Source organism: Brachionichthys hirsutus, chromosome 18, assembly GCF_040956055.1.
Source record: "Brachionichthys hirsutus isolate HB-005 chromosome 18, CSIRO-AGI_Bhir_v1, whole genome shotgun sequence".
Taxonomy (NCBI): domain Eukaryota; kingdom Metazoa; phylum Chordata; class Actinopteri; order Lophiiformes; family Brachionichthyidae; genus Brachionichthys; species Brachionichthys hirsutus.
In genome coordinates, this window is record NC_090914.1 from 5,020,170 (window position 1) to 5,045,726 (window position 25,557).

At 42.8% G+C, this 25,557-nt stretch overlaps 1 protein-coding gene across 1 annotated transcript; it reads left to right on the forward strand.

The window, feature by feature from the left end:
- Positions 1–519: 519 nt before the first annotated feature.
- LOC137907715 (RAS guanyl-releasing protein 1-like) lies at positions 520–14,061 on the forward strand. Its single transcript, XM_068752072.1, has 18 exons — positions 520–576; positions 1,549–1,700; positions 2,226–2,401; positions 5,709–5,814; positions 7,201–7,263; positions 7,349–7,480; positions 8,109–8,262; positions 8,427–8,600; positions 9,382–9,498; positions 9,602–9,877; positions 10,397–10,477; positions 10,781–10,885; positions 11,059–11,168; positions 11,513–11,657; positions 11,774–11,810; positions 12,184–12,315; positions 12,820–13,139; positions 13,239–14,061. Exons 1-18 carry the CDS (start codon positions 520–522, stop codon positions 13,371–13,373), a joined length of 2,472 nt encoding a protein of 823 aa, XP_068608173.1. The 3' UTR covers positions 13,374–14,061.
- Positions 14,062–25,557: the final 11,496 nt, after the last annotated feature.

The following is a 25,557-nucleotide window of genomic DNA, read 5'->3' on the forward strand; positions in this document are numbered from 1 at the left end:
ATATCTACATGCCTTCAGCCACATGGGGGCAGACTTAAGGCATCACTAAATGGATTTTATTGGGGCAGTATTGATTTGTTGTCGATATTTACCAGAAAAAAAGCCACGGAGTTCACTCTGCCTGTGGAAAGACACGAAGTCAAGCTACTTCTTGCAAGGAGCCGTCAAGTGAAAAGGAGGATGCTCTGACAGTGTCAGATTTAATCACAGCTGTCTCTTGCATCACTTGCTCAATGTTTGTAGTCTGTTTAAAGTCAAATAAAATATCAAATTCAAAACTCCCGAACTTGTTGAACGTGAGAGTAAAAGCTGTGATTAATGTTTACGTATGATACATTTCAAATAATAACAAACTTTGGAATATTATTCCATGTGGAAAATGTGTTTTTACACACCACACTGACTTTTTATGACATTAAATTAAGTATAATGCACAACCAGGGGTTAAAATTCCTTCAAAGATTTTATGGGCCCCGTGTGTCATAATAAAATGTGACTGTGTGGTTATAAATTGACGTAATGTCTAGCCTGTCCTTATCAGGGAGCTCTGGTCTCTGCCCGGAACACATGATGAAGGCTCAAATAAGTTCTAAAAGTAGTTGAGAATGATCAGAATACATCACCTGTGGACCTCCTACAGTGTGTCACAATAACTTTATCCCCATGTAGCCATAATGGAACTTACAACCGCTGTTATCTGCAGAGGAAGGGCCACCCTTTTCCTGTCCTATACAGACTGAACAAACAAAGAGATGCAGGACTAACATCTCAACTACAGTTGTCCCTAAATATATTCATGTCAGGAACCCCCCAAGACATCCAAACTTGTTTTGATTTAATATGAGATTAATTTATGAATATCACTTTATTTTATGCAGCAGAGGCATTTGGCTGTGGAGACTGAAATCTATGACAAAACTACAATTATTTTAAAGAGGGGCACTGAATAGATTTTTTTTTTGCCGAGACCCAACAGCGGTGTTTGATTAAATTCTACTCTCATCCAAATTTAAGTGCCAAAATAGCTATTCTGGATTCTGTTAATTCCCGGCCCCCAAATCCATTTTTTTCTTGGATCCTTTCCCCCAATAATTGGTGGTTACTTCTTTGACACACATCCCAGCATTCCACCCGGCTTCATGACAATAGTGTCTTGTTATTTATGTGTAATTGGATCGATCCATATGCATCCATCGTGATCCACACAGCGTTCGTTCCGTGCGCCAAACCATTCCCACCAAGTTTTAACCTGTGGGTTTGTTGTGCGCCGCTGGTGCCAGTCAGACAAACTAACACTGATTCTCATTTTATTGCCTTTTCTCCACGAGGAACTCGTCAGGGACCAAACTGACATTTCTGATTAAAGCGCAAACCCGCAAGAACTCGACTCGACAACAAATTCTAGAGAATCACACAGCCCACTCCGTGTGAGTGACAAGCCCGGCACCACGGCCGCCCACTCACAGCCAAGCTGGGTGACTCTTAATTGTGTAACGTGCGTTGAGGATTCGGCACAATGCTGCTGAGACCGCGGAGGCGCGCCTATAGCCCGAGAGGAGCGATGAAACGCTCCCATTGAGGAGAACGCAGATGGACAGCCTGGTTCAGCCGCTCGTCGCGCAATACCTCGCCATGGGATGTCAATCAAAGGAAAATCAAAGTGAAAGTGTAACGTCGGAAGAAAGGGGGAAGGAAAATGCGTAAGTCGTGTTACCTTTTTGTGGCTTTGACGCAAATGCGCGCAGGCGAACAATCAACAGTTGGCTATATCAGTATAGGTGTGTGACTTACAGCTGATGCTGTCTGAATGCAATGCATTAAATGCAGATTAGAACATTTAACATGGATTTCTCGCTACTTTGAATCTTCCTCTTCATGGGAAAACTGCACTGCTGCACCAGTTGCATGTTTTGTATAAATTCCTTCTTGTGTGCAGTGCTGGCCACTCAATGGTTTAAAGTGGATGTCCACAATCAACCGGTATTTTCCCAAGTTAAAGGAAGGAAATGAGAACAATGAGTAGCGGGTTTGTTAAGTTCAAACAATGGATCTACATTTTGTGACAATTACGCACGCAGGCTGTCTGTGCGTAACAATCGCCATGTTCTCATAAGGTGGTCTCTTGCACATTCTCAAAGTGAATATCCTCATTTAAAAATAGTGAAGCACAGTTTCATCTCAACAAGCCCTCCCTGTCACTCTTCTTGTGTTTGGTTCTTCTCAAGGAGAGTGTCTCCAGGGTGCATCTCTCGAGCTAGAGTTTCTCCTCCAGGCCGACCTCACAGGTTTCACAAGCCCATCCCGGCCCAAACCAACCCGGTTAAAGCCACTATGTCTTTGGGACACCTCACCAAAGGAGCAAGCTGGGAGGAACTCATCCAGGCCTGCATGCAGTGTTTTGGTAAGTCTCTGCTGACATTGTAAATATTTGAGAAAGTCCAGCACATGCTTTTTCTTATCACACAATATTATTGTTTCCCATGAGTCTTCATTTATTCTTTAAGTACAGGGAAGGCCTAAATGAAAGGTCTCAGGATTTTGTGACAGAGAGACATTTATTATTATTATTATTTTTATTATTTTATTATTATTCGTTTTATTATTTTATTATTATTATTATTATTATAGGTATTTGTTAAATAACTGCTACTGGTGTTTGCCTGTCTGACTTGCTGAAAATATCCATTTAAAATGTTGAAAATAATAAATTTCCACTTGGTATTATAATCTTTTGTGTGTTGGCATTCATAGGTGCATGTTTGTTGATTAACTGATAGATGTTTCATAATTTTTAATTTGCGAATTAATCATATTTAAATCAAAAGCTAAAAGCAGTGATCGAGTAGGATGTAGTTGGATCAATCAAGCAAAGATCATCGGCCTCATTGAGTGGTGTGGAGTGCTCCCAGAGTTATGGTGATTGCCTCTCTGAAGAGACAAGTGTTCAAATTGCCGTTGCCTGGTTACAAAAATGGAGCAAGAGCATTGGAGAGGTGTTACAATGGGATGCACATAAAATGACATCCCATAACTTAATTTGTTTGGGGAGAGGTAGAGCTGGACGGCGATGACAGTCTGATGCTCATTTCAGATGAATGAAGGAAATATAATTAATCCCTCAAAAAAACCAAAAAAAACCAAGAAAACTACACGGCACAGTTTTGGACATTGGAAAGTATCAGTATCATTACACAAAATTTGTCTCCGTAAGTACAATGTGTTGTGACTGCAGCTCCTTGAACAGCTTCTGCTGATAAAATGGAACACAGCACTGTTCCTCCCGGCCCACATCACAAGCGAACCCCTGCGGTCCACGGTCCTTCCACCTTTTCAAATGTGAGAGAAGCGCGTAAGAGCTATTTGAAGGATTACCTGATGGCGGCTTCAAGCCTGGCTGAGAAGGTCAGCTCCTCCAACAGCGTCCTCAGATCCTGACCAGCCTTTGAAATGCTGCCGATCAATTGCTGTTGACATCATCACTGTCTTTAGACCACACTGTTCTGGGTAGACTGCATGTGAACTGGCCAAGTGTTGACATTATTCATAATAATGTTATGTATTAAAACCCATTGTTTTTCTTGTATAGGTTTTATTTAATAATAGTGTTATTATTATTATTATTATTATTATACTAAAGCATGTAAGACGGCACACAATGTGAACAGAGTAGAAACCTGCCTTCCAGCAGCTCTCCAGAAAGCCCTCAACTTCTGCAGCAGTTTTCTTAATTAAATAGTATCTAATATTTAACTACTGTATTGATTATATTAAAGTACATAAAGTGATGCATTTTTCTCATTGTTGATACAAGTGAGCTGCCATTGTGTTAATTTGGAATCCTTCCGCTTGACAGATGCTTGACGCTTTCATTCATTGATTCATTTCATTTGCTGATTTTTCATGATTTGGATCACTGAATCCCAAAAATTAACATCCACTAACATGAGGTATGGGAACTGGAAAAAATATTCTTTGGGAAAATGGCCCCCCGGGCACTCTCGGCGTCTGACTTGGATTCCACTAAAACAAACTGCTCATATGGTCTGAACCACTTTGTAAAAACAAGGAAATAGGACCCGCACCGCTTGGAGCTGGTAATTCATGTCTAAGATAACCTTAAAGTGGGTCAGATTTGCGGGCCCTCAGCAGAGGTTATCGCCACAAAGCTCCAGTGTAGTGGGCGGCAACTTTCCAAAATTTCCAGTCAGGAACAGATAGCCAGAGCGGATTTCCTCCTGCAATTAACCCTGCACAGGGAGGTTTGATGGCTGGAAAGTTGTGAAGAAAAAAAAAAAAGGATGGAGCTATTGTTGACCAGATGGAGAGTCACAACTTCCTGTTGTGGATTTTGCTATTACTAGCAGTAGTGATTCTGACCTGATTGTTATTATTAGTCATTCCTATTTGATGTTTATCGCAGATCAGGCCAAGCAGAAATGGATGAATAAATGTGTCTTAACTCCATTAACCCACAACACCTCATTCTGAACACTAGACGTTGTTTCACCTGTCTCTTTAGTCTCTTGTTGACTTTACTGGTGAGGTCATCAACATTCACTGACTGAGTGTTGCAAGCAGAAACACACCCCGTGCGGGATATGAGGGCTGGATTAGGCAGCTGCAACTGATGTGGTGAGTTGCTTACAGATAACAAAGATTAGAAAGCATGTTGCCATGGCGTCCAAGGCATTTCCAAGGTGATTTGGTTTGAAAGTGTGTCCACAGTCGACTGATGTCCTTGATGGTGTCAAGACGCTGCAGCTTAAAGGGAAAGAGTGCACAGCTTGAGAATTCACGAGTGTTTTTCTTCAAATTTCCAGCCCAGTGCGTTTGTTCATTGTCTAAAATTAACAGTGCTAGGACGATGAAAGAAGCCTAAAGGAGAGGCAATAAATATAAGAAATTAAATAATTAAATGTATACCATTTCGCAGACCGAAGTGAGTAGGGAAACTTGTTTTCTACTAAACTCAGATCTGGGTTTATGTCTCAAAGTATTTGGCAAAAAGAAAAAAAGACGTTTTTCATCTGTGAGTCTCAAGATGTTGGTTGTAGTGTAGCCAGACAATAAAAAAAAGAAAGAAAAGAAACGGTCATCTTGTCACAAATGGAGGAAGTGACATACGTGCAAGGGAAAAGGAAGCGAAAAGTTAGTGAGAGAAACAAGCTGCAGTGGTTCTCACAATCAAAGGAAGAGGCAAATCTTAAGAAACATGGGTCTGCGGACTCGAGACCTCTGCTGTGCATTGATGGAAATACTGCATCTGTCATCTAGTATTGAAGAGCCAGACAAGGGAACGTGTCTACATTTACTATTCCTAAATTTACTGCAAGCAATGATCTAGAAAAATCAGTGTCTCATTCGCCTGTGCTCCATAAACAATTATAACCATAAAAATTAAATTAGCAAAATAAATTAAATTCTTAACATGTAAATCTCCTACTTCCTTTTAACTATATAACAATCTGCTTACCATGAAAGTTTCTCTGGGAAAATGTAAACATGGAATCTTTTGGTTTGTTTCTAGTAAATCATTTTATCTTATTTCTCTGGGAATTGGACCCACATGAAGGCATGAAGACAAACCAAAAATACCTCATTTTCGTACGTAGGCTATACAAAAGAGGCGTCGGTAATAGATTACGACTGTTTCATATTATCACAGAAGTTACTTTTAGTAACGTGAATGTGTGGATGTTGTCTTCCAGACGCCGATGGCTGCATCTGCGGGAGCAGCCACCTGTTGAACATCAGCCTGACTATGCACCGTATCCTGATCTCCTCCACTGATCTGCTGGAAAAAATCATCACTCTATATCCTTCAGCTCCCACAAAACACACACAGTTATTCAAACAGTGCATTTGCCACATTTCGACCACCAAATGTAAGATGGGAGATCAGCAGCTCTGCTGCGTGCTGCTTTCCTTTGGTTGTCAACAGCAACGGAAAACCAGGCTGGTGCGTGGCTTACAATGCAGCCTGTAGCTGGCATTGTAAATTATGAAAGGCAAGCAGTTTGTTTTTACTGCTCATGTCAGTTGCTGCATATACTAGATCTGTGTACTTGTACATTTCCTGTGTTTTGGGAACCGAACCCCTTGAATTCAGCAAGCTGGAGACGACGACGTGTATGTATTTTACCACTTTCACAATGTTTTATTACGTTTCTTTTATTTTCAACATTCCATGCCTAGAAAAAAAAGCAATTCTTATTGTAGCATGCTGAGTGGATCGTCTGTAATATGGGCCTCTATACAGGAAACGGCAGCAGGCGTCACAAAGCATCTCAAAGGAGTCCAAAACCTGACAAGCAGCCTTGAGGTTTCAGTTACTATTTACCTCTGCCTCCTTCACATAAATGTCCTCTTCAATATATACATATATATATATATATATATGTGCACTGACCCTCTATTGCTCAAAGAGGCCCTTGCTCACATTAACCTACGTCAGAACACGCAACGCTGAATGCCCCTCTGCTATTTTTAACCCTCTCTTTCTGAGCCGAAGACCCAAAAGAATACGCCATATAAACCCGGTGTGTGGGTTAGGATCAGGGAAGAGCCACAGGGGCCATTGACAGCCCTCATCACAGTCTGGCCTTGGGATTGCGTGGGCAGTTCGTCTGCTCCCATGACGCAATTAGCCTTTTTATGTGCATCATTTCGTGCGGATTTCTTGCCAATCGAGAGCTATAGCGTCGGCCTGTTTATGGATCGTGATCGTGAAGACAAAGGTTTTGTTATGGAAATTTTGAGGTCAACATGCGAAAAGCGGCGCTGCTAAAGTTTTGTGAACAATTACTTTTAAATATCTCCAAATAAACAATGCACAGCAAACGAACAGTATACGAGGCATCCACTGTGTTTTTGTACATTTTCATATTCACTTACTTCTTTATGCCAGAATGATTCAGCGGTGCTCATCAGACTCTTGCTCCGTGCAGTCACTGCCTCCCACACTACCAAATGCCACTTTCTGTTTGCCTTTTTGTTTAGTTGCTGTAGTTTTTATTAATGAGATGTTTGTAGGGCAAAAACTCTGCAGTCGGATCATCCCATATGTTCATTATTTACACGAGGCATACCTGTGCACTTTTTTTCCCCCCCACGAGTTGTTTTCATCGAAATAAAGTGAGGCTAAAGACGGAGCTTAAAAATTCAACCAGTCAACCGTAATTCCTTAACTAAAACATTCACATTTAAAACAGCTTTGGACAATGAGCAGCAAACAGAGTCCCAGAGGATATGCTACTTCGTTAGGTCAGTGATGCACCAACACTTTAGAAGAGCCTACCGGTATCTTTATATGTTCTGTCCGCCTCAAGGTGTCTTCTCCCAAATCCAGGTATTGGATCCAGGAGTTCTGGTTGATGTTCCGGTTGCACCACAGCTTGTCCGACAGCCTGGAGCAGTTCCGGGAGCTGATCAGAGAGCAAGGACAAGAGCATCTTTGCTCTCTCCTAGAGACCAAATGGATGTAAGTGTTAATCTGTGACCAGCTGGCGACTGATATTAGGCCCTAACAATTTTAGTTGTTGTTGGTGGCAATTGTGAATGCAGGCTCTCGAGTGCGAGCATAAATCTGGGGCTGTGGATGTAAAAGTTTGATCGATGAAGTTAAATTTCTCACTGTATGACAGCACATGTACTGGCGAATGTGTTGTGTTGCAGATGGAATGTGAGAAAATATCCATCACAGTTTCCAGCAGCCCAAGGTGACACATTAGAATGTTATTTTGTCTTCTGACCAGCAGCCCCAAAAAGTCGATCAATTTACTGTCACAGAATTCTACAAAATAAAATAAAAAATTATATTTTTAACCATTTAAGAAGCAAATAAATATATTGTCAGAGAACAAATCATTTCATCATCACTTAAATTCATGGCTGCACCATCACAATAAAGGGAACATTTTATATGAATTCAAAAGTTGGCATGTCATGTAGCATAGATGCTTATTTAGAAGAAAATAGATTTAAGCCACATTAGCACAAGTCTGCTCTCAGATACACATCTGAAGCTGCAACTTTCCTGTGTTTGGAGGCTTGCTGTAATTTAAGCTCGGCGTAAATGTGGTTGCGTTGTGTTCCATGGTGTGTTCTAGAAATGAGCGCGACTGGTCGTGGAAGGCCAGCCAGAAGATCAAAGCTAACAGCAGTAAGAAGAGGAAGGTCTCGCTTCTTTTTGATCACCTGGAGCCCTTCGAGCTCGCTGAGCATCTCACCTTCCTGGAATTCAAGTCGTTCTGCAGGATATCAGTGAGCACACGTGCTGAAAGAATACTTGAGTGCATGTAGTTCATCTTTTGCACATTTTTCTATTTGACTTGCTGTGAACTAAAAACCACTCAGTGTTTCCTCCCCGTGGGAAATGCCTCACAAGTTTCCATGCAGCAAATCAACCTTGTCCCTCTGCTTGCCAGTTTGTCGACTATCAGAACTACATTAGAAACTGCTGCATGAAGGACATCCCAGCGATGGAGCGTTCCATTGCCCTGTGTAATGGTATCTCCCAGTGGGTTCAGCTGATGGTGCTGAGCAGGCCGACCGCACAGCTGAGAGCTGAGGTTTACATCAAGTTTATCCACGTGGCCCAGGTAGAAGTTCGATTGACCCTGCAGTGTCGCACTCACAGTTTCTATTCCCGGATTAGCACAGAAAAAAAAAGCCTCTCCTCTTTGCTTGCATCTGTGCACTGCTGTTAACACACGGCCATCGCGTTCAGGACAGTCTATTCTCACACTCCTTGCAACACTATGGATGCTGCATAATTTGCAGTTGCATTCTACATTTTCAGAGAGCACTGGTAATGATTCTCAAGAGCTCTGCAGCAGCCATTTAAATGGATCCAACAGAATTACTTGAATGACCGATGTAAATGTATTAACTAAATGCAGGATAACGGGGCCATCGAGTAGAACGCAGTTAGACAATGAGGATTTTTTTTTGGGGGGGGGGGGGGAGTAGACAAGAGAGGATGACCCATCAGTGTATTCACTGAACAGCCCTTGCTTGTTCAAACCACTCCAATATTAAGCTGCATGCAGCCGACTGAGAAGCGAGGAGAGCCATTCAGCAGGCTTGCACTCGCAAGGACCCCTTGCACTATAACAGTAATGCACCAGTATGCTGCTGCTCACTTCTGTCAACCTCAAAACCCAGAGGTGTGGAAACGAGTTTCACACCATAATGCTCCAGTGAGAGCGCAAATTAGGCACTGTAAATAAAGAGTGATACATCGGCACCCAGTTAAGAAAAGCTCAAAAATATAAGTGCTTTATCTACCTGCAGTATTGAGGATTGTATAATAACCAGGGCTACCTTTATTGTACATATTTATATGGACTGATACGTGTTCTTTGTGTGTGCATGCGCCAGCGTCTACATCTAATGCACAATTACAACACACTAATGGCAGTGGTGGGAGGGCTGTGCCACAGCTCAATCTCCAGACTAAAGGACACCACCTCACACATACCCAGTGAGGCCACCAAGGTAAATGCTGCCAAGCCCCCCCCCCCCCCCCAGATCAGTGTACAGCTGATATTACAGCCGAAGCGTCTCATCGATCATTAAAATTGTTCTATTCACTCTGCAGGTACTGAATGAGATGACAGACCTGCTGTCTTCCTGCAGAAACTACGACAATTACAGACAAGCTTACAACAGATGCACAGGTTTCAAGATCCCCATCCTGGGCGTCCACCTCAAAGACCTGATTTCGGTCAATGAGGCCATGTCGGACTATGTGGAGGACAACAAGGTGAACGTCCAGAAGCTCCAGGCACTCTACAGCCACATCAATGAGCTTATCCAGCTCCAGCAGATCCCTCCAAGGCTGGATGCTAACAAGGACCTGGTCCACCTGCTGACGGTACTGCAACATTTAGGCTTTTTGAATTGTGACGTGATTAGTTTGAGCTGAGCACAGGAAAAGATGCAAATGAGTGTGGTACGGCATCTATATTGTCTGTGCTTGTGTGTGGTGTGATAAGACTCTATGAGTGCGTGGGTGACAAACTGACTGTGAGTTCAGATTGTTGCGTTATCTGTGTGCATCATTTTAAATGAACAGTAATACCTCGACATACTAGCGCTTTGACATACGAGTGTTCCGAGACACGAGCAAACCTTCGAGCAATATTTTGCTTTGAGACACGAGCATAAATTCGAGATACGATTTCCATTGATATGAACATTGATTTGAGCGTTTTTTTAAACGGCCGGAACGGATTAAATTGTTTTCAGTTATTTTATAGGCGTAAAATTTATTTGACATACGAGTGAATTGAGTTACGAGCTCAGGACAGGAACGAATTATAGTCGTATGTCAAAGTGTTGCTGTACTTAAATAGCAGAATGTCTGTTGAAGTGTGTTTTCTCATCCTTAAAGCTGTCTTTGGACCTCTACTACACTGAGGATGAGATCTATGAGCTTTCTTACACCAGAGAACCCAGGAACTGCAAAGCACCTGTGAGTTAGAGAAGCAAAGAAACTTATATTTACCAACTGGCTTCAGCCTGGCTTAAACAGGTGGAAGGCGGCTAAATGGAAGAGTAGAAAGCACGAAAGTATAAAGTGAATGAAATCTAAAAGGAACTATGCCACAGCTTAGGAAACGTTTGGATGATAATTTTGCACCCCCCTCTTGTACCTCTATGCTAAATCTGAAGCTACAGACATGTGTGTGTTTTATAGAGACGCTCAGATAATTACATACGTATTTACCTGCCTGTTTTAGACTTGTTTTTTAATGACTAATTTATTTTCTATCAGCCAGCCACCCCCTCTAGACCTCCAGTGGTTGTGGACTGGGCATCTGGAGTGGCCCCTAAACCTGACCCTCGAACCATCAGTAAACATGTGCAGAGAATGGTGGATGTAAGTCCCTCCCTTTACAGGTGCAGCCGCCGCACATTTACGCTGTTTTTTCAGTGATGCGGCCACATAATCATTTATTTTAACCATTCTTCTTGCCACTTTTGACAGCCTGTTCATCAATGCAGCTATTTTTCACCAGAACAACAATTCTGTTTTTCTCCTATCGTTCACAGTCTGTGTTTAAAAACTATGATCACGATGAGAACGGCTTCATTTCTCAAGGGGAATTTGAGAAAATTGCTGCTAGCTTCCCGTTTTCCTTCTGTGTCTTGGACAAAGAGAAGTGAGTATTTTTTGTCGGTCATAAGCTCAGCTCATACACGACTTAAGAGAGGAAGAAAAAGTGATAGTTGTAGTGACGAGTGTGGCAACAGGAAGCACGCGATTGCTGCAAACCATAACCCAACTATGGTGGTACAAGCCACAAAAGAGCGTGTGATGTTCCATTTGGATCTAAACAAGAAAACCACCATAGTTAATGTTGCATCTGTCAAATTACACAACTACAAAAAGGGTCGATTGGGGATGATGAGTATCAGAAAATTCTTGGCAACATGTTTATTTCTGGGAGATACCGATTGCAGGTCCTGCACCTCTGCTAAATGAGGCTGTATCTGTCTTGTCCAGGGAGGGACTCATCAGCAGAGAGGAAATAACAGCCTATTTCATGCGGGCCAGCGTAATCTGCTCCAAACTGGGTCTTGGCTTTGTCCATAACTTCCAGGAGACCACTTACATGAAACCCACCTTCTGTGACAACTGTTCAGGATTTGTAAGTCACTAAACAACCTGAGTAATTATGAAATATATGATAATATATGATGGCCGACATATTCACTGTTGCTTTTACTGGCTGTTTTTGTTTTTATTGTATACTCCACCTCACAGTTATGGGGTGTCATCAAGCAAGGCTACAGATGCAAAGGTAATCATTGCACCCTTTTGCAACTTAGTCATGTCAAACAGTGGCCAAATGTCTGCGTCGTGCTTAAAATGAGGAGGGGTTTGTACAGTGTCTGTGGGAGAGCAGGTAAAGCAGAGCTCTCTCATCTGAAGAAGGCGGCTGTGGTTTTCTGTGTTGCACACACCTAACAAAACATTGCACCTTACAAAAAACAAAGAATCAGTCTGCTACCAAAACCGCAGTTTCCCCCCCTCCTCCACCCCTCAAAAGATCTGAGCTGTTTTGTTTCATCACAGTTGGCATGCGAAGGTCTGAGAAACTCATTTGCAGAGCAGATCATGTTTAGATGGCAGGTCCTGTTCTGAAGTGATCTGCATTCTTCTGACTTCATCAGACTGTGGGATGAACTGCCACAAACTGTGTAAGGACCAGGTGGCGTTCGAGTGCAAGAAGAACGCCAAAGTGGCCAACGCCATCGACAGCCCGACGTCAAGCTCCACCCCCGTCACCATTAGCGCCTCAGAGGGTGGGTTCGGATCACGAGCGATTGTGTTCAATGTCAGCATGAACTCTCACCTGATCCATTAAGATCACATCATTCATTAGCATCAGTAGGCTCGGATGTCATGGGCCATGTGGAGGCAGAGACTTCATGCTGCATGTGCTCAATAGGTAAACAGGCAAATTCCTGTAAGTGGTGTCAGCCACACTGAAACAAATCAATAGGTCAAAGTTGACACGATTTTACCTTATTTGTCTGGCGCCTAAAGAGGAATGCAAAGACGGTCTGTTGTCAGGGTGATTTCCCTCCTGTTGTCATTTCCAGTAACACTGAAGCAACCCACCAACTGCGAGAAAGACACTGTTCTCAGTATAGAGCAACTTTCAGTTTTACTCGCATCGATTGAAGTTAAAATGATTTGATATTCCATGCTTAATTGAGTCATTCTGTCAATGTTGCGTGCTTAAAAAATGGAAACTGAATTTTCCATTTGTCTCGCTGGATTCCTGATAATGCTCAACTCCCCAGGTTCAGAGGAATGCACTTTCCCCTACCTATCAGATGAGAGCAAAGACTGGAGCCCAGACTCCCCGGTCACCTCTCACTCCAGGCCTCAGAGGGTCCACAGTGGCACCCAGACAGAGGGACCCCAGATGTCCTCTGCAGCCCCTGAGGCCAGCTGTCCTCAGTTGTCTCTGCCGGTCCCAGCAACACCGACCCTAAACTTGTGCCCGAGCCCCGTGCCTCAGAGAAAACAGCGACACTGTGCCAAGTGGGAAAACAGAGCATCTATTAGACCCACGGAACCAGAAGAAGAGAGCAGAGACGACTATGAATCTCTGGAATCAGTGAGTCTCAGGACTATTTTTCTCTTCCTGACAGATGCACAGTACTGAAATCGACCACAGTTACTTTGCATCACGAACATTTTTCTGTTTCTTTCCCAGGACAACCAGAGGCTGCAGAAAGCTAATGAGACACTACGTAGGAAGCTGAAGGAGGCAGAGCGTGAGGTGGAGATACTAAAGACGCTGCTGAAGAGACACGCTCTCCACCCTGTGGAGGAGGACTCCTCCTCATAAAACAAACACACCAGTCGCCTCCAGGGAGACTGGTGCTGCCCCCATATGGCAGCATGTATAAATGTGGATCCAGTGTTTATCTCAAAGGTCATAAACATTGCAGCTATTTTACCCGTGTAATGAGACCCAGATGCAGTATTTAAACGTGAAAATAGAGCAGGGTGATCGATTCTTGCTCAATAGCAAGGCTAGACATTTATGTTGAACATAAAACACAAGTCAGCGACTGCGGTGAAATGCATGTCGCATAAAAAAACACGTCGTTTATAATTAATTTGACTTCGCATTCGGTGAATTATGCTAATTACTCTTTGAAACAATTGCCCCCTAATTATTGGATTAGACTGACAGTTAAAGGACTCAGATGTCCAGAATAGTTTATGTCAATGCAGACACTTTTCAGTGGTTCTGTTAATAATTATTGTCTCAAACACTACACAGTTCATTAATATAGAGAGTGGCAAATGAACATTTTGTACAATATCTGGCACTTTCAGTTGATATTTATGCTCATTTGTCTCCGCATCACATTGATACTTTTTATTTGCATTGTGCAGCCATGCCATGTTTATTCTTATATTGTCTATTGTAGCAGAGTTGCACCATAGTGAGAATCAAGACACATGCATTTGTAATGTGTTTAACATACTATAAAAATGGAGTGCAACTAGTGCCATCTGAATTAATTTCATCCTTTCTTTCAGTATTGTTCTATTATTATAATAAATCCTTTAAACCCATTGCTGGTGCTTCTTCATTTTACCTCTGGGTGTCACTAAAGCCTCATAATATCTCTTCAACTTCTTGCCAATGATTATTAGCTGTTGTCTTCTTGCTTATATGTTTCTGTTCAGCGATTATCTAAATAATCCAACAATTATTGCTGGAATAAATGTATGTATTAAATCTAAAGAAGGGGTGCATGACAGTTTTGTTTGCTCAGACAGAAAACCATGCTGTTTAAGCATGATCATCTATTGAAAAAAATGGCTTTTGAGTGACACAAACCTTTTAAGTCAGGCTGTGCCACCCTGTTGTCTGGAGACCTGCCAATCTGCCCCGTCCCTTGGGCTTTGCTCCTGATAATGAGTCTAGCTCCACAGTTAATGTGGATTGGCCAGTAGATAATGAGAGAGGGTGACTGCCTGCTGTTGAAGATGTAGAAAATCAAACTATGCACTAAAACCTGCAGACCTTTTAAGCAATTCAGCAAAGAGCAGCTGACTTCATGCTGCTATTCTGTCAGCGCTGGTACATTTCTATAGTAGGAGTGCACCCTTGGGATGAAGAAAACCATTTGACTCTTACTATAATGTCCTTCTTAAATCCTTGCAGACTTGTTGCCATGAATTAGCAGTGAGCAAGGACCCTCTGAAAAAGGATAATCTCTGAGGCATAGCATGCAGCTCCCAAGCCCCATTTTGGTGACAGCTAATTTACTTCTATTTGGATGTGACATCCATCTGCAAGAGATTAACCCCCCCAAGTCCACCAGACTCAGTTCTTGCTAATGCTGAATAATTTCCAATATCATGGCTGGCTGAGAGAAAGTGACAGAGACAGCATGTGTCAAACTCGAGGGACGATGCCCCAGGAAAGGCGTCTATTTCCCATCGAGGATGCTTGAAATGCTGAAAAGAGAAATGCACGTAGCCTGAACAGTTAAAGTCATCATCATAAAGCCAAATTTAACTGTCTAACATCGATTTACATACCCAACAGACATTGTAAACAGAATTCATTGTGGAGCGTTTGAGCTTGAAGGAGATTGTGAGACATTTCTATGCTTACTGTGTACCTCAACCCTCCATAAAATGAAAGCAGAATGCAGCACTTCAACACGCTGTGTAATTACAGTAGACAGGCGGTGATGATTTATCACCCAGGCATCAGTGTACTTCGGGGAATTGGGCCATTGTGTGTTACCCATAATAATTTAGCCAAAACTGCTAAACGAACACACTCTGGAACTAATTATGGAAAGTTGCAGAGCATTCTATTATGTCTGCTTGAGAACAGAGTGCAGGACGTCTGTGACAATGCGTTTAAGGACAAGGACAAGGCTTACTTCCAAAATGAGGAAGCGTCTGTAGGATACAGCAGTTCCACTGCCGAGCCAAACTCTATTGACTCCTTCATTATTCAATCGAGTTTCAAAAAATGTCCAAAGGAGCTTCATGGCAGAGCAGAAAGAGAGATGCTGGAGAGGAGGTGGAATAAAAGGAGACACAGACTCACATTTTGTGGGCATTTACTCGAGGATGTTTGAAATGAATCTTGGTCATAACAGCAGAAAGCTGAGAGCTCAACCTGAAGCTAAGAAAAACCTCAGCTTTTTTTCTTATCTGGTTTATGAATATAGTTTGTGCTCCATTGTCAAGAGTAAATATATTTGTTTGTATGACAGAGTGAAGTGGCAAAGCCTGACCCGACACAGGGGCATTCTTTTTTGACCAATATTACGGGCTGTGATGTCACATTTCTGCCTCTAGATATCGCTATGCGGAATCTAGACTTTCACATTTAAATGTATAAAGTGACTGCTAACCTGTCAGGTGTGGTTTAGGCGTACAGTCTGGCTGCAAACAAAAAACAAAACAACACTAACAGGATGGCTGTTGTTTTATGCATGCTGTGATAGAGTGCTTGTTTCTGCAGCCTTCTTCAGCGCAGTAAAAAAAATAACACGGATCATGAGAAAGGAAAAACGGATGTAGCTTGGAGTTGAGTTTGAGATTAATTCAGCTGTCAGAATGACTTAGGATGGATTTTCACATTATCAGTATTCCTCCTGGTGTGCTGTATTGGAAGGTGTAACAACAGGAAACTCGTTCAAAATGCTGTTTATGCACTGACATAAATGCATCACACTGGATTACAGCCGCGTTGAGCTGAAGAGCAGACTGTTTGCATATTTAAGTGCTGTCTTATGTCTGTTAGCTACGAAGCTGTGCCACTGCCAAATTGCATCACGGCTGTTGATGTTAAAGCATTCATGCCAAGAACTGAAAGGTAGGTGGTATATATAACGCACCAATATTACAAAGTCAAACTGCAGAAGAGGATAAAAAGGAAGCAGGTGGGTAAGAAAAAAAGAAGCAGAAAGGGAGAGTGCCAAGAGAAGAGCAGACGCTGCGGTGCTGGAACATCCAGTGTCTCTTTGACAATCGGTAGAGCAGTCTGAGTCAACACACACGGGCAAGATCAAGAAAGCCCAGGAAAAGCACTGCAGCAAAGGTAACGAGGAAGTGGCAGGAGAGTGAGTATCCCCCTAGTGAGCGTCCCTGAAGCTGAGTATCAGAGACGAGATCCGATTCTTGTATCCAAACCCTCTAAACTCAGCATCCGCTGTTTCCAGTGAACGGAGTGACTCAGTCGGTCACCCCACTCGGCTGGTAGGAAACAGTCAGCAGGATATCTTGTAAAATATGCATACAATTCACTCACCAAAAATCAAAGTCATAAAGGGGTCCGATATGAACTATCATGCAAAATGACTCCTGGATCTGATCTAAGCATAAGGTCGGGAAAAAAATATAACATTGTAACATTGAAAATCCCATTTATGGATTCAAAAATCAGTCAAAAATACACATAATCTCTGATTCACTTTTACTTTTCATGGTTGGTGTACAAAGATACCAAGAACAATAGATACCGATATTCATGATGGTGACTTTACATTTCTGTTAAATTATGTTCGGTCTCGTAGATCTTCTATTTCACTTCCTGCCAAGTCATACATAGCACAATATACAGAGAACATTACCTGCAGATTACTTTCTCCTCTCATATAATTGTTTTGCGGGGCCTTTATCGTTTTTCTTGAGGCGAGGCGTGTGCAGCTGCTGCATCTCATTTACATGCACCACCTTGTTGACAGTATATTTGCACAGAAACATGTCTCTAAACAATACTAGCTCTCACTACTATGTGCATATACCAGCAGGAGCAGATTCATTGTTGCACCTCGTGGAAGTAGACGGAAAATAAACTGTGAGGAAATATCAAATAACCATAGGAATGGTTCTACAACTTTATATTGTGCGTAGAGCGATAGCACGTAAATGATCTAATCTGAAATAACTGCTGCCTGGCCCTGTAAGAAGGAGATTCAAATTAGCTGCAACATTATACTTTCAAGAGAAACGGCGCGTTCTGGCAGGGAGTGGTAGATCATTTCCTGTTACAACTCCCAGTAGAATTAACTCACTAATTTGGAACTAGTTTGGAGTGGGCAAATATTTCCATGCTTTTGATTTAATACTATAACCACTGAGTTTGTGATACTCACTTCAGCACATAATAAATCAATGCTACAATCAAAAACACATCATGCTCAGATTTCAGTGCTTTTGAAAAAACCCCAGCTGTGATAGGATTATGAACTTTTGCTTTGGGTTTCCTCAGTCGAGGAGTCTTATATAATGATAGGTTGTTCACTGCAGTAATAACAGAGAAGGCGACAGTGTCCATTTGCTTTAACGAATGTGGTGTGAAGCTTTTCCTTCTACACGTGTCCCTGGCCTGTAGACTGCAGAGTAGCCATAAGCATCGTAGCCACCTCCTTCAATACTGGACAAAGAGAAGTGGAGGATAAAACAGTGCTCATCAGTCATTTTTGTTCAATTACTGTGAACAACTAAACGAGTCAGGGAGCCGCTCAGAAGGTCAAACCTTCAATCAACCTCGAAGGCTTAGCGATATGATGGATTTGTGACCCCCCCCCCCCCCTCCTAAGCCTCCCCAGCTTCATGACCAGAAGATGTGTGCAGATAATGTGAGCAGACAGCTCAGAGCAGCAACAACTCCTCATTTATACATCACATCGCCTGCAGAAACCTCCTCGCTGCCATTTCTGAAAACCTCAAAGTTTCTCACCTTCCTGGATTCAACCAGTGGTGCAACAAACCCAGAACAAAGAAAGACATATGGGCACCCACAGCGAGGATTGCATTCACAGGATTTTTGGTCATTATAAAAAGTTACCAGCATGCTACATAAACATATTAATGATCTGTCAAACTGGACTTCAGCAATACGAGAAGGGTTGTAATAACCTGCAGGTGTTCCTTGGGAAGGTGGGAAGTGAGCGCAGAGAAAAGATGCAACACAAATAATGAGCAAGAACAGGTCACAATACAACAGCCACATGTCAGAGTATGATTTGAAAAAAATATGGGGCCTACTCCACACAGTTACTTTAAAACGACATGCAGTATGTCGTTAGAAGGGTCTCGTGTGTGGATTATTTATTTTTTATTATGGTTCCCAACCAATTTTTAACCAACTTATCTGAAATACTGAATGTACTTTTAATTCTCCTGAATTGTTATCTACAAGCTGCTGCACATAAAATATAGTACTAATGTTAAAAACAAACATATAATGCATTTATTTGTCATGCCATATATTTTAGGTGTTTGTTTATTGGTGCAAAAACGGAGAACTCTTTGTCAACATCCATTTCAATTAATGTAATGTCTACTGTGGTGCCAGCACATATCTTCCTACTTGCAATTATTTTTTATATATATATACTTCCCTCAAAAATATTTGCATTTCTTTCAGTTTTACCAGAGAAAATGACAGTTTGTCAAAAAACATTTCACACTTCAAATGAAAACCTGCCTCCTGCTTCACAACTGTCTCTGTGATTTCATGTTTCTTGAATATTTGCCTGCCAGTATAACTTGGCGAGAAGCCAGTTAAAGGAAAGCTTCACACGGAAAGAGGAATTCAATATTTTATCTTAACAGCACTACAGTAACAATCTGCACAGGTGCTTTACTTTAAATCTGGATGTATACATACATACATACATACATACGAATAAAGCAAAATACATCAAAGCAGCTGTCCTAAAGAAAACCCAACTGGTTTTAATCCAGGCAACTGGGAAAAAATGAAAAGCCACACCTCCTCTGTGGTGTATTGTGGGCTAATTGCTCCGTTTGCGTTTGCAATGTACTTTCAACGTATCCTGCAGACAGCTTTTCCTTTATATCTTGATGTTGCAAGTAAACAGCTGATACAGTGACTATTCCTGGGACTCTAGCCTCAAAGACAAGCCACGGTGAGGCATTTACCTTTCAGCCCATCAAGGGAAGTGCTATGTCAACTACAGTGCAGACCTCATGCAGCATCATGCATAGTCAGATGAGCCTAATGAAGACAGTCCAATTTCACAGTTGGACAGTCATGTTTTTTTTGCTGATCTTACCTCGTTAAGTGAATCGTTTTTCTCCTAAGGCGTGAGCACCAAATAAGAGAGGACTGCAACCGTGCTAAGATAAATTAAAAAAAAACATGAGGTCACGCCTCTCTCAGATAAATGATGAAACTAATACAGCAGAGCGGACTGGAGGGCTCAGACAGATTGAGTTGTAACAGAAATGCATCTTTCGTCATCTTAGATCCTGATGATTGCTCCTCTCCCAGGGGGTCACACATGTGAGCACTGATTCCTTTTAAAGGCATTCCAATTCCACGCAAAAACACATTTTTGGCTGAGTGTCACGTCGGTACAGCCTGTAACCTAACCTAACCCGAACCTTTTGGCACCCACTGGAGTCCCAGGTTCTCTTCTACTGTTTATTAGTCACTACACCAGCCACAATGGCAGGGCCCACCGAAAATAGCTTTTTAAGTGGGCCCGAGTGGCAGCCTGCCAAGGACCAGATAATAAACCCACCTCAAACTACCGCTCAGAGAAGAATATTAAGAGGAACATTGAGAATTGGGGGAGACAAAATAAAAAGAGTTTTACAATGCATACTTAACGAAAGCTTTGTGAAATGAAAGGTCTAATATCTGCACTTATTGCACTGAAAATGTCCATGCATTCGACACCAATCTTTACATCAGCAGTTTAGTTTCATTACTTGCAATGTTCCAAATTACCTTTACACGAGAATTTAACAACTCTAATACTCTGATAAAGAATTTCTGTACCACAATCTTCATTAGGGCTCACAAGCACTGCAGCAAAGCGGATGGATGAATTGATGGATTGATGTATAGATTTCGAGCACTAAAATAAAGGAGGGAAAACATTTGACCGTCAAAGTGTGGGACTCTACCCTTAATAGTCAGTGATCGGTGCAGAGCACAGGAAACTGATTCGATGGGACAAGGCTGTGAGTCATTCCAACCCTCAGTGAGCTCTTCTGCTTAACCTGCAGTGGCTCCTTTACATGAACCTATTTATAGCTCTTCCACAGCAGTCCCACAAACCACTGACAGACTGGAAAATGTGGCTTCGCCTGAGCTCTGTTTTGCTCTGAAAAACAAGACCCGATGCTAAATCCTCTGCTGCTTAGTAGGTCTAATGGTGAATCCTAAAGCTGCAGTCTTGCTCTTTGGCACATCATGACTTTCAGCTCTGGTGGGGTCGGACAAATATAATTCTTGTCACTGGACTGGTGGGTGTTGTTAGACTGTCAATAAGACACAGTTAGACTGTGTGTCCTTGCAAGGCATACACCAGACTGTCGCGTCTGACTGACTCATCGCGTGATATACCTGCAAACGCTCTCCAAAGGATTAACGTGCCGTTCATTAGCTCTGCCGAGGATGCAAACGGTAATCCTTAATCCGTTATCCATTATCATACCATTTCTGTTTTCAGGGTGAAAATTCAATAATACAAACAACCATTGCATCTTTTCTTTTGACTTAACGGCGAGGACAGAATCGCCAAATGAGAGGCAATCTATTCTAGTAATGATCCCAAGACCATTTCATAATTCACAGAGAAGCAGTTCAGCTGTCCAAATAAATTATCATTTGAGATGCTTTAATGGAAGTTTTGAAATCTCACCACGGAGGACGCCATTAATCTGCACACAGCGCCTCTGTCGAGTGGAACGCTGGGCTCCTGCACCTCTGCCAGCGATCTGTGAAGATTAGAAGCTCCCCACTGTCCTTGCTCAATTTCCCTCTGTGGGAGGAAGTCCAATTATGAGTGATGCTAACGACTACAGATGCACACATTGCATTTTTTTTATGCAGTGCTAAGAGGACGCGTGCTCAGGTTAAGGGTATAGAATTACAAAGCGGTGCTTCCGTATGAAATTTCCCACTGCAAAATATGACCTCTCCCCTATTAATGGAGCACTTTCAGCTAATTTGACATATATTGCATTTGAATCTGCTCCTGCATTTACACCTGATCCTGAACTCCCACTTTCGTCTGCAAACTGAGCTCTTTACCCAAATGGATGAGTGCACATCTGCAATGAAACCCCACAAGGAAGACGTATCGCTTGACTTTTTCTGATAAGAAATTACATCTAGTTATCCTGCACATTTGAGCCACCGAGTGAGGTTGTAATGCACAGCAAGGCCATCTGAGCAAAGCTGCTTAAAGCCCCCCGTTATTCACAAGGCTAGCTCAGCCAGATCAAATGGCGCTAAGAAAAGTGGTATAACTGATTGATTTCCAAAAGTGTTTCAATGATCAAAGCCGTAAAAGGGTTCATGATATCGAACTGTGTGTGGAGGAAGTGGTAACTATAAAAAACAATTCAAGTGTTGCTATTTTTATGTCGACAGCTATGAATACCTGCGCGCTTGGCGCTAATGATCTTTTTGTTCCTCGAAATTACAAGACTCCGAGGAGGAAATGCGTGACGAATAGAGCATCTGCTCTGTAGTGACATGGCGCCTAAATATAGGGTGGGAAATAGAGCAGTCAGGGGAGGCAGAGTGAGGAACATAAATATTCACAGACCACAAAAGCACGGTCCGAAGAGAAATCTTCTGCTCTCATAAACCGTGCTTAATGTGGCACCGGTGGGGCCGTATGCTTCCATGGTGGTACACTCCTGATTTGGATGGGTTGTGACAGCGGACTTTCTTGTGCCATTTTGTTCAGGTCTTCATTAGGAGAATGTCATTTTTAATCCAGTTGAGAGGGAGAGAGAAAGAAAGAAGGAGGCCCTGTGGATAAATGTTTGCAGGTTCCTGTCAGGTGGCCGGCCTGTTATGCCATGCTGCCCCCGTCCTTGGGAATAAGAGGTGACTCCGGGAGGGCAGCAGCTCATCTAAGCACAATCTTATAAATGCAACCCCATGTCTCCTGCATGCAGTGTCCGTCAGCACCTTAATGTATATCTTCCAGGGAACGTGACAGACCCTGCTCGCACATTATTAACTCCAGACATATTTATGAGGTGCTCCTCTTGAATAAGGTATACCAAACCACAGAGGATGACCCTGTAAATAAGGCGCTTACGCCATTCTCCGGTTGATTCAAAATGTATAGGCCTTTGTTGTGCCCTGTGGAACTGTGATCCATTGGAGGGGAATATATCTATATTAATGTATGAACAGCGTTTTTTGCAGTAATAAATTGTGGCATGGAATCATGAGCAGCTTAGCAGAGCGGGGGTTAAACGCACAGCCAAATTGGCAGGCTCATGATAAATGCATGGGATTTGTGTAAAATATTAATCAAATATAAATGTGCAGTGAATGTAATAGTGGCTTATTCCTGAGCTATATTCGGAACCAATTTAGAGCGCACTGCGAAAGTGAGGGACTGTGGAATTAAGGTAAATGGGCAGAAAAGGGAGATCTTCATTACCAAAGCACTACAGCAAACTTTTGTACTTTTTTTTATTGTCTACACGATACTACTTCTGGGAGGGGGAGGTGACGCGTAGACCAGTGTTTCCCAACCTTTTTTGAGCCGCGGCACATTTTTTACATTTACAAAATCCTGCGGCACACCCCCAACCAAAATGACACAAAATTACACTCTAACAGTACATATTAGATTAGATGACCTTTATTATAATACATATAATTAATAATAAAGTTTCTTTATGTATTTATACTTATTTATACTACCAGCTCTTGTCGTTCACTTCAAAGTCTGAAGAGCGATCTACGGGCGGCACACACACTTTATTACAGCGCGGACACCCGACAATGTTAATTACGTGATATTATAAAAAATATATATATTTTTTTGGAAAATTTCTCACGGCACACCTGACGATCTCTCGCGGCACACCGGTTGGGAAAAGCTGAACTAGAGACACACACACTGGACGCCACATTAACCCATGAACCAAAATCCACACGCAATAATAACTCTCACCCAAAATCAGTGTCTCTCCAGCATCATCACAAAGTGCAGAGGCGAAGAACGACTGATCCAGCACAGCTGCCGAGGACCAAACAACAAACCTCAAATTCTTGTAAAAAAAAAAACAAACCACACGCTGCACCCCTTGGTTTCGAACCCAGGACCTTCTGGCTGGGAGTCAAGCGTGCTACCCACTGCACCACCGAGAATGCAGTACGACGTCGCATAAGGAAAAAGCACAGCTCCAGTGCAACACGCTGTGGTCTGAAATAGCACCTCATTATCCGACAAGTATGACTTTGTTAATGCCTCGAGTTTCCTACCCCGCACTGGGGGGTGGTTGGTATTGCTACCAACCACCGTGTCGGAGGCCCCGGGTTCGAGTCCCGCTGTGGGAGTGGGGTAGAGCGGGGGTAGCAGGGTAGGCCTGGGGCCTTGCCTGGGCGGGGTGAACTGGACCGGTCCACTTCACCCCGCCCAGGCGGCCCTGGGCCTACCCTGCTACCCCCTCTCTATCCCATTCCTGTGGTGGGATTTGAAGCCGGGGCATTTTGAACTTTTCAACATTTATACCAACTATTCCCCCACCCCCGTGCACACACCGACGCACACTCATACACTATGGACAATTTGGAGTAATCGATTCCCCCAAATTGCATGTTTTTGGAGGTGGGCGGAAGCAGGAGAACCCCGGCGCAGACACGATTCGAACCCAGTACCATCCGGCTGTGAGGCCAGCATAAACTCGACCAGCTGATAACCAGCCATTAACAAATTCTCAACACCAATGATGACATCACAGACAATCTGAATGTAAATATACATACTTTAATCTCATGTCCACAAATAATCAACAACAAACCTAACTGCAGACACAAATTGCATTGATCCAAATATAGACATTTTGCCAGCTGAAATATATTACATTTTAAAAAAGGTCCAAATATTTTAGATCTCCAGTACTGACACAATACCGCCGTAGTACTCATTCAGTACTGCCCCAGTACTAATAGAGTATTGATGTTAACAAACCTCTTGAAAATATAAGCTGCCCGTTACGGGCTTTTCTTCCGAGCAGATCAGATCAGCAATACGAAGAAAATGCACATTTATATTTCTATCCATCCGGTTCCCGTTTCACATCTAACACCGTAAAAAATAAAACAGCAAATACACTGCAAAAAAAACCCATGTGTTCATTTGGCCTTTGGTTTGCTGACAGGATGTGATGTCACAGATCACACATCCAAGCCCCGTATCAGAAAGTCTTTGAGAGCACTGAGTCGCTCCACCAGCATCACATCCACGTCCGACTCGTCCCCATGAGGGACGCTGCCATTGCACTGACGGAGAGATGCTTTCCGCTTCCTGGGGACCATGGTAACAGGAAGTCCCGCCCCTGAAGTCGACAAACATTTTGAAAAAAGAAGTGTGAAGAACAAGATGATGAAAAGAGAAGTGCTACCTCTATGTAGTAACAATGAATACAACTGCGTAGTTAGAAATAAAATACAAAATAACACGAAGGAGGGACATAAACAAGGAGACTACCGTCGCTTTATCATGCTCTCAATACATTTCCCAACCCACCCTGCAGTCTCTTCCTTTTCCGGGGCTGAGTGAAGTCAGGAAACTTCTGAAGGACAACAAAAAGGCAGTGAGTTCCCTCGCTCAGCTGGTCTGCGTGGAAACAGAAGTTCTCAAACGGACTTTCCATCCATCAAAACGAACCCGTTTCATCGTCAGCCGAAGGCCGAGCTGGATGCGGCGTCGCCGTCGCCGCCCCCAAGCCCTGCCGCCTGCCATCGCTGTCCTTCAGGGTCAGAGGTCGACTCAGCATTTTTGAGGACTGTGAGAGAGACAGAACAACATCCAATGACAAAAACAACAACAAAAAGAGTTCTGGGCCTCCAGCCGAGGAAGGTTGAAGTCACCTGAAAGTTGTTTGTGCCATTTGCTCCAAGCACGCGCACACACACACACACACACACACACACACACGCACACACACGCACACACACGCACGCTTAAAGAGGAGTTAAAGAAGCCATTTCTGGAGAAACCATCTCTGAACAGAGGAGGAGGATT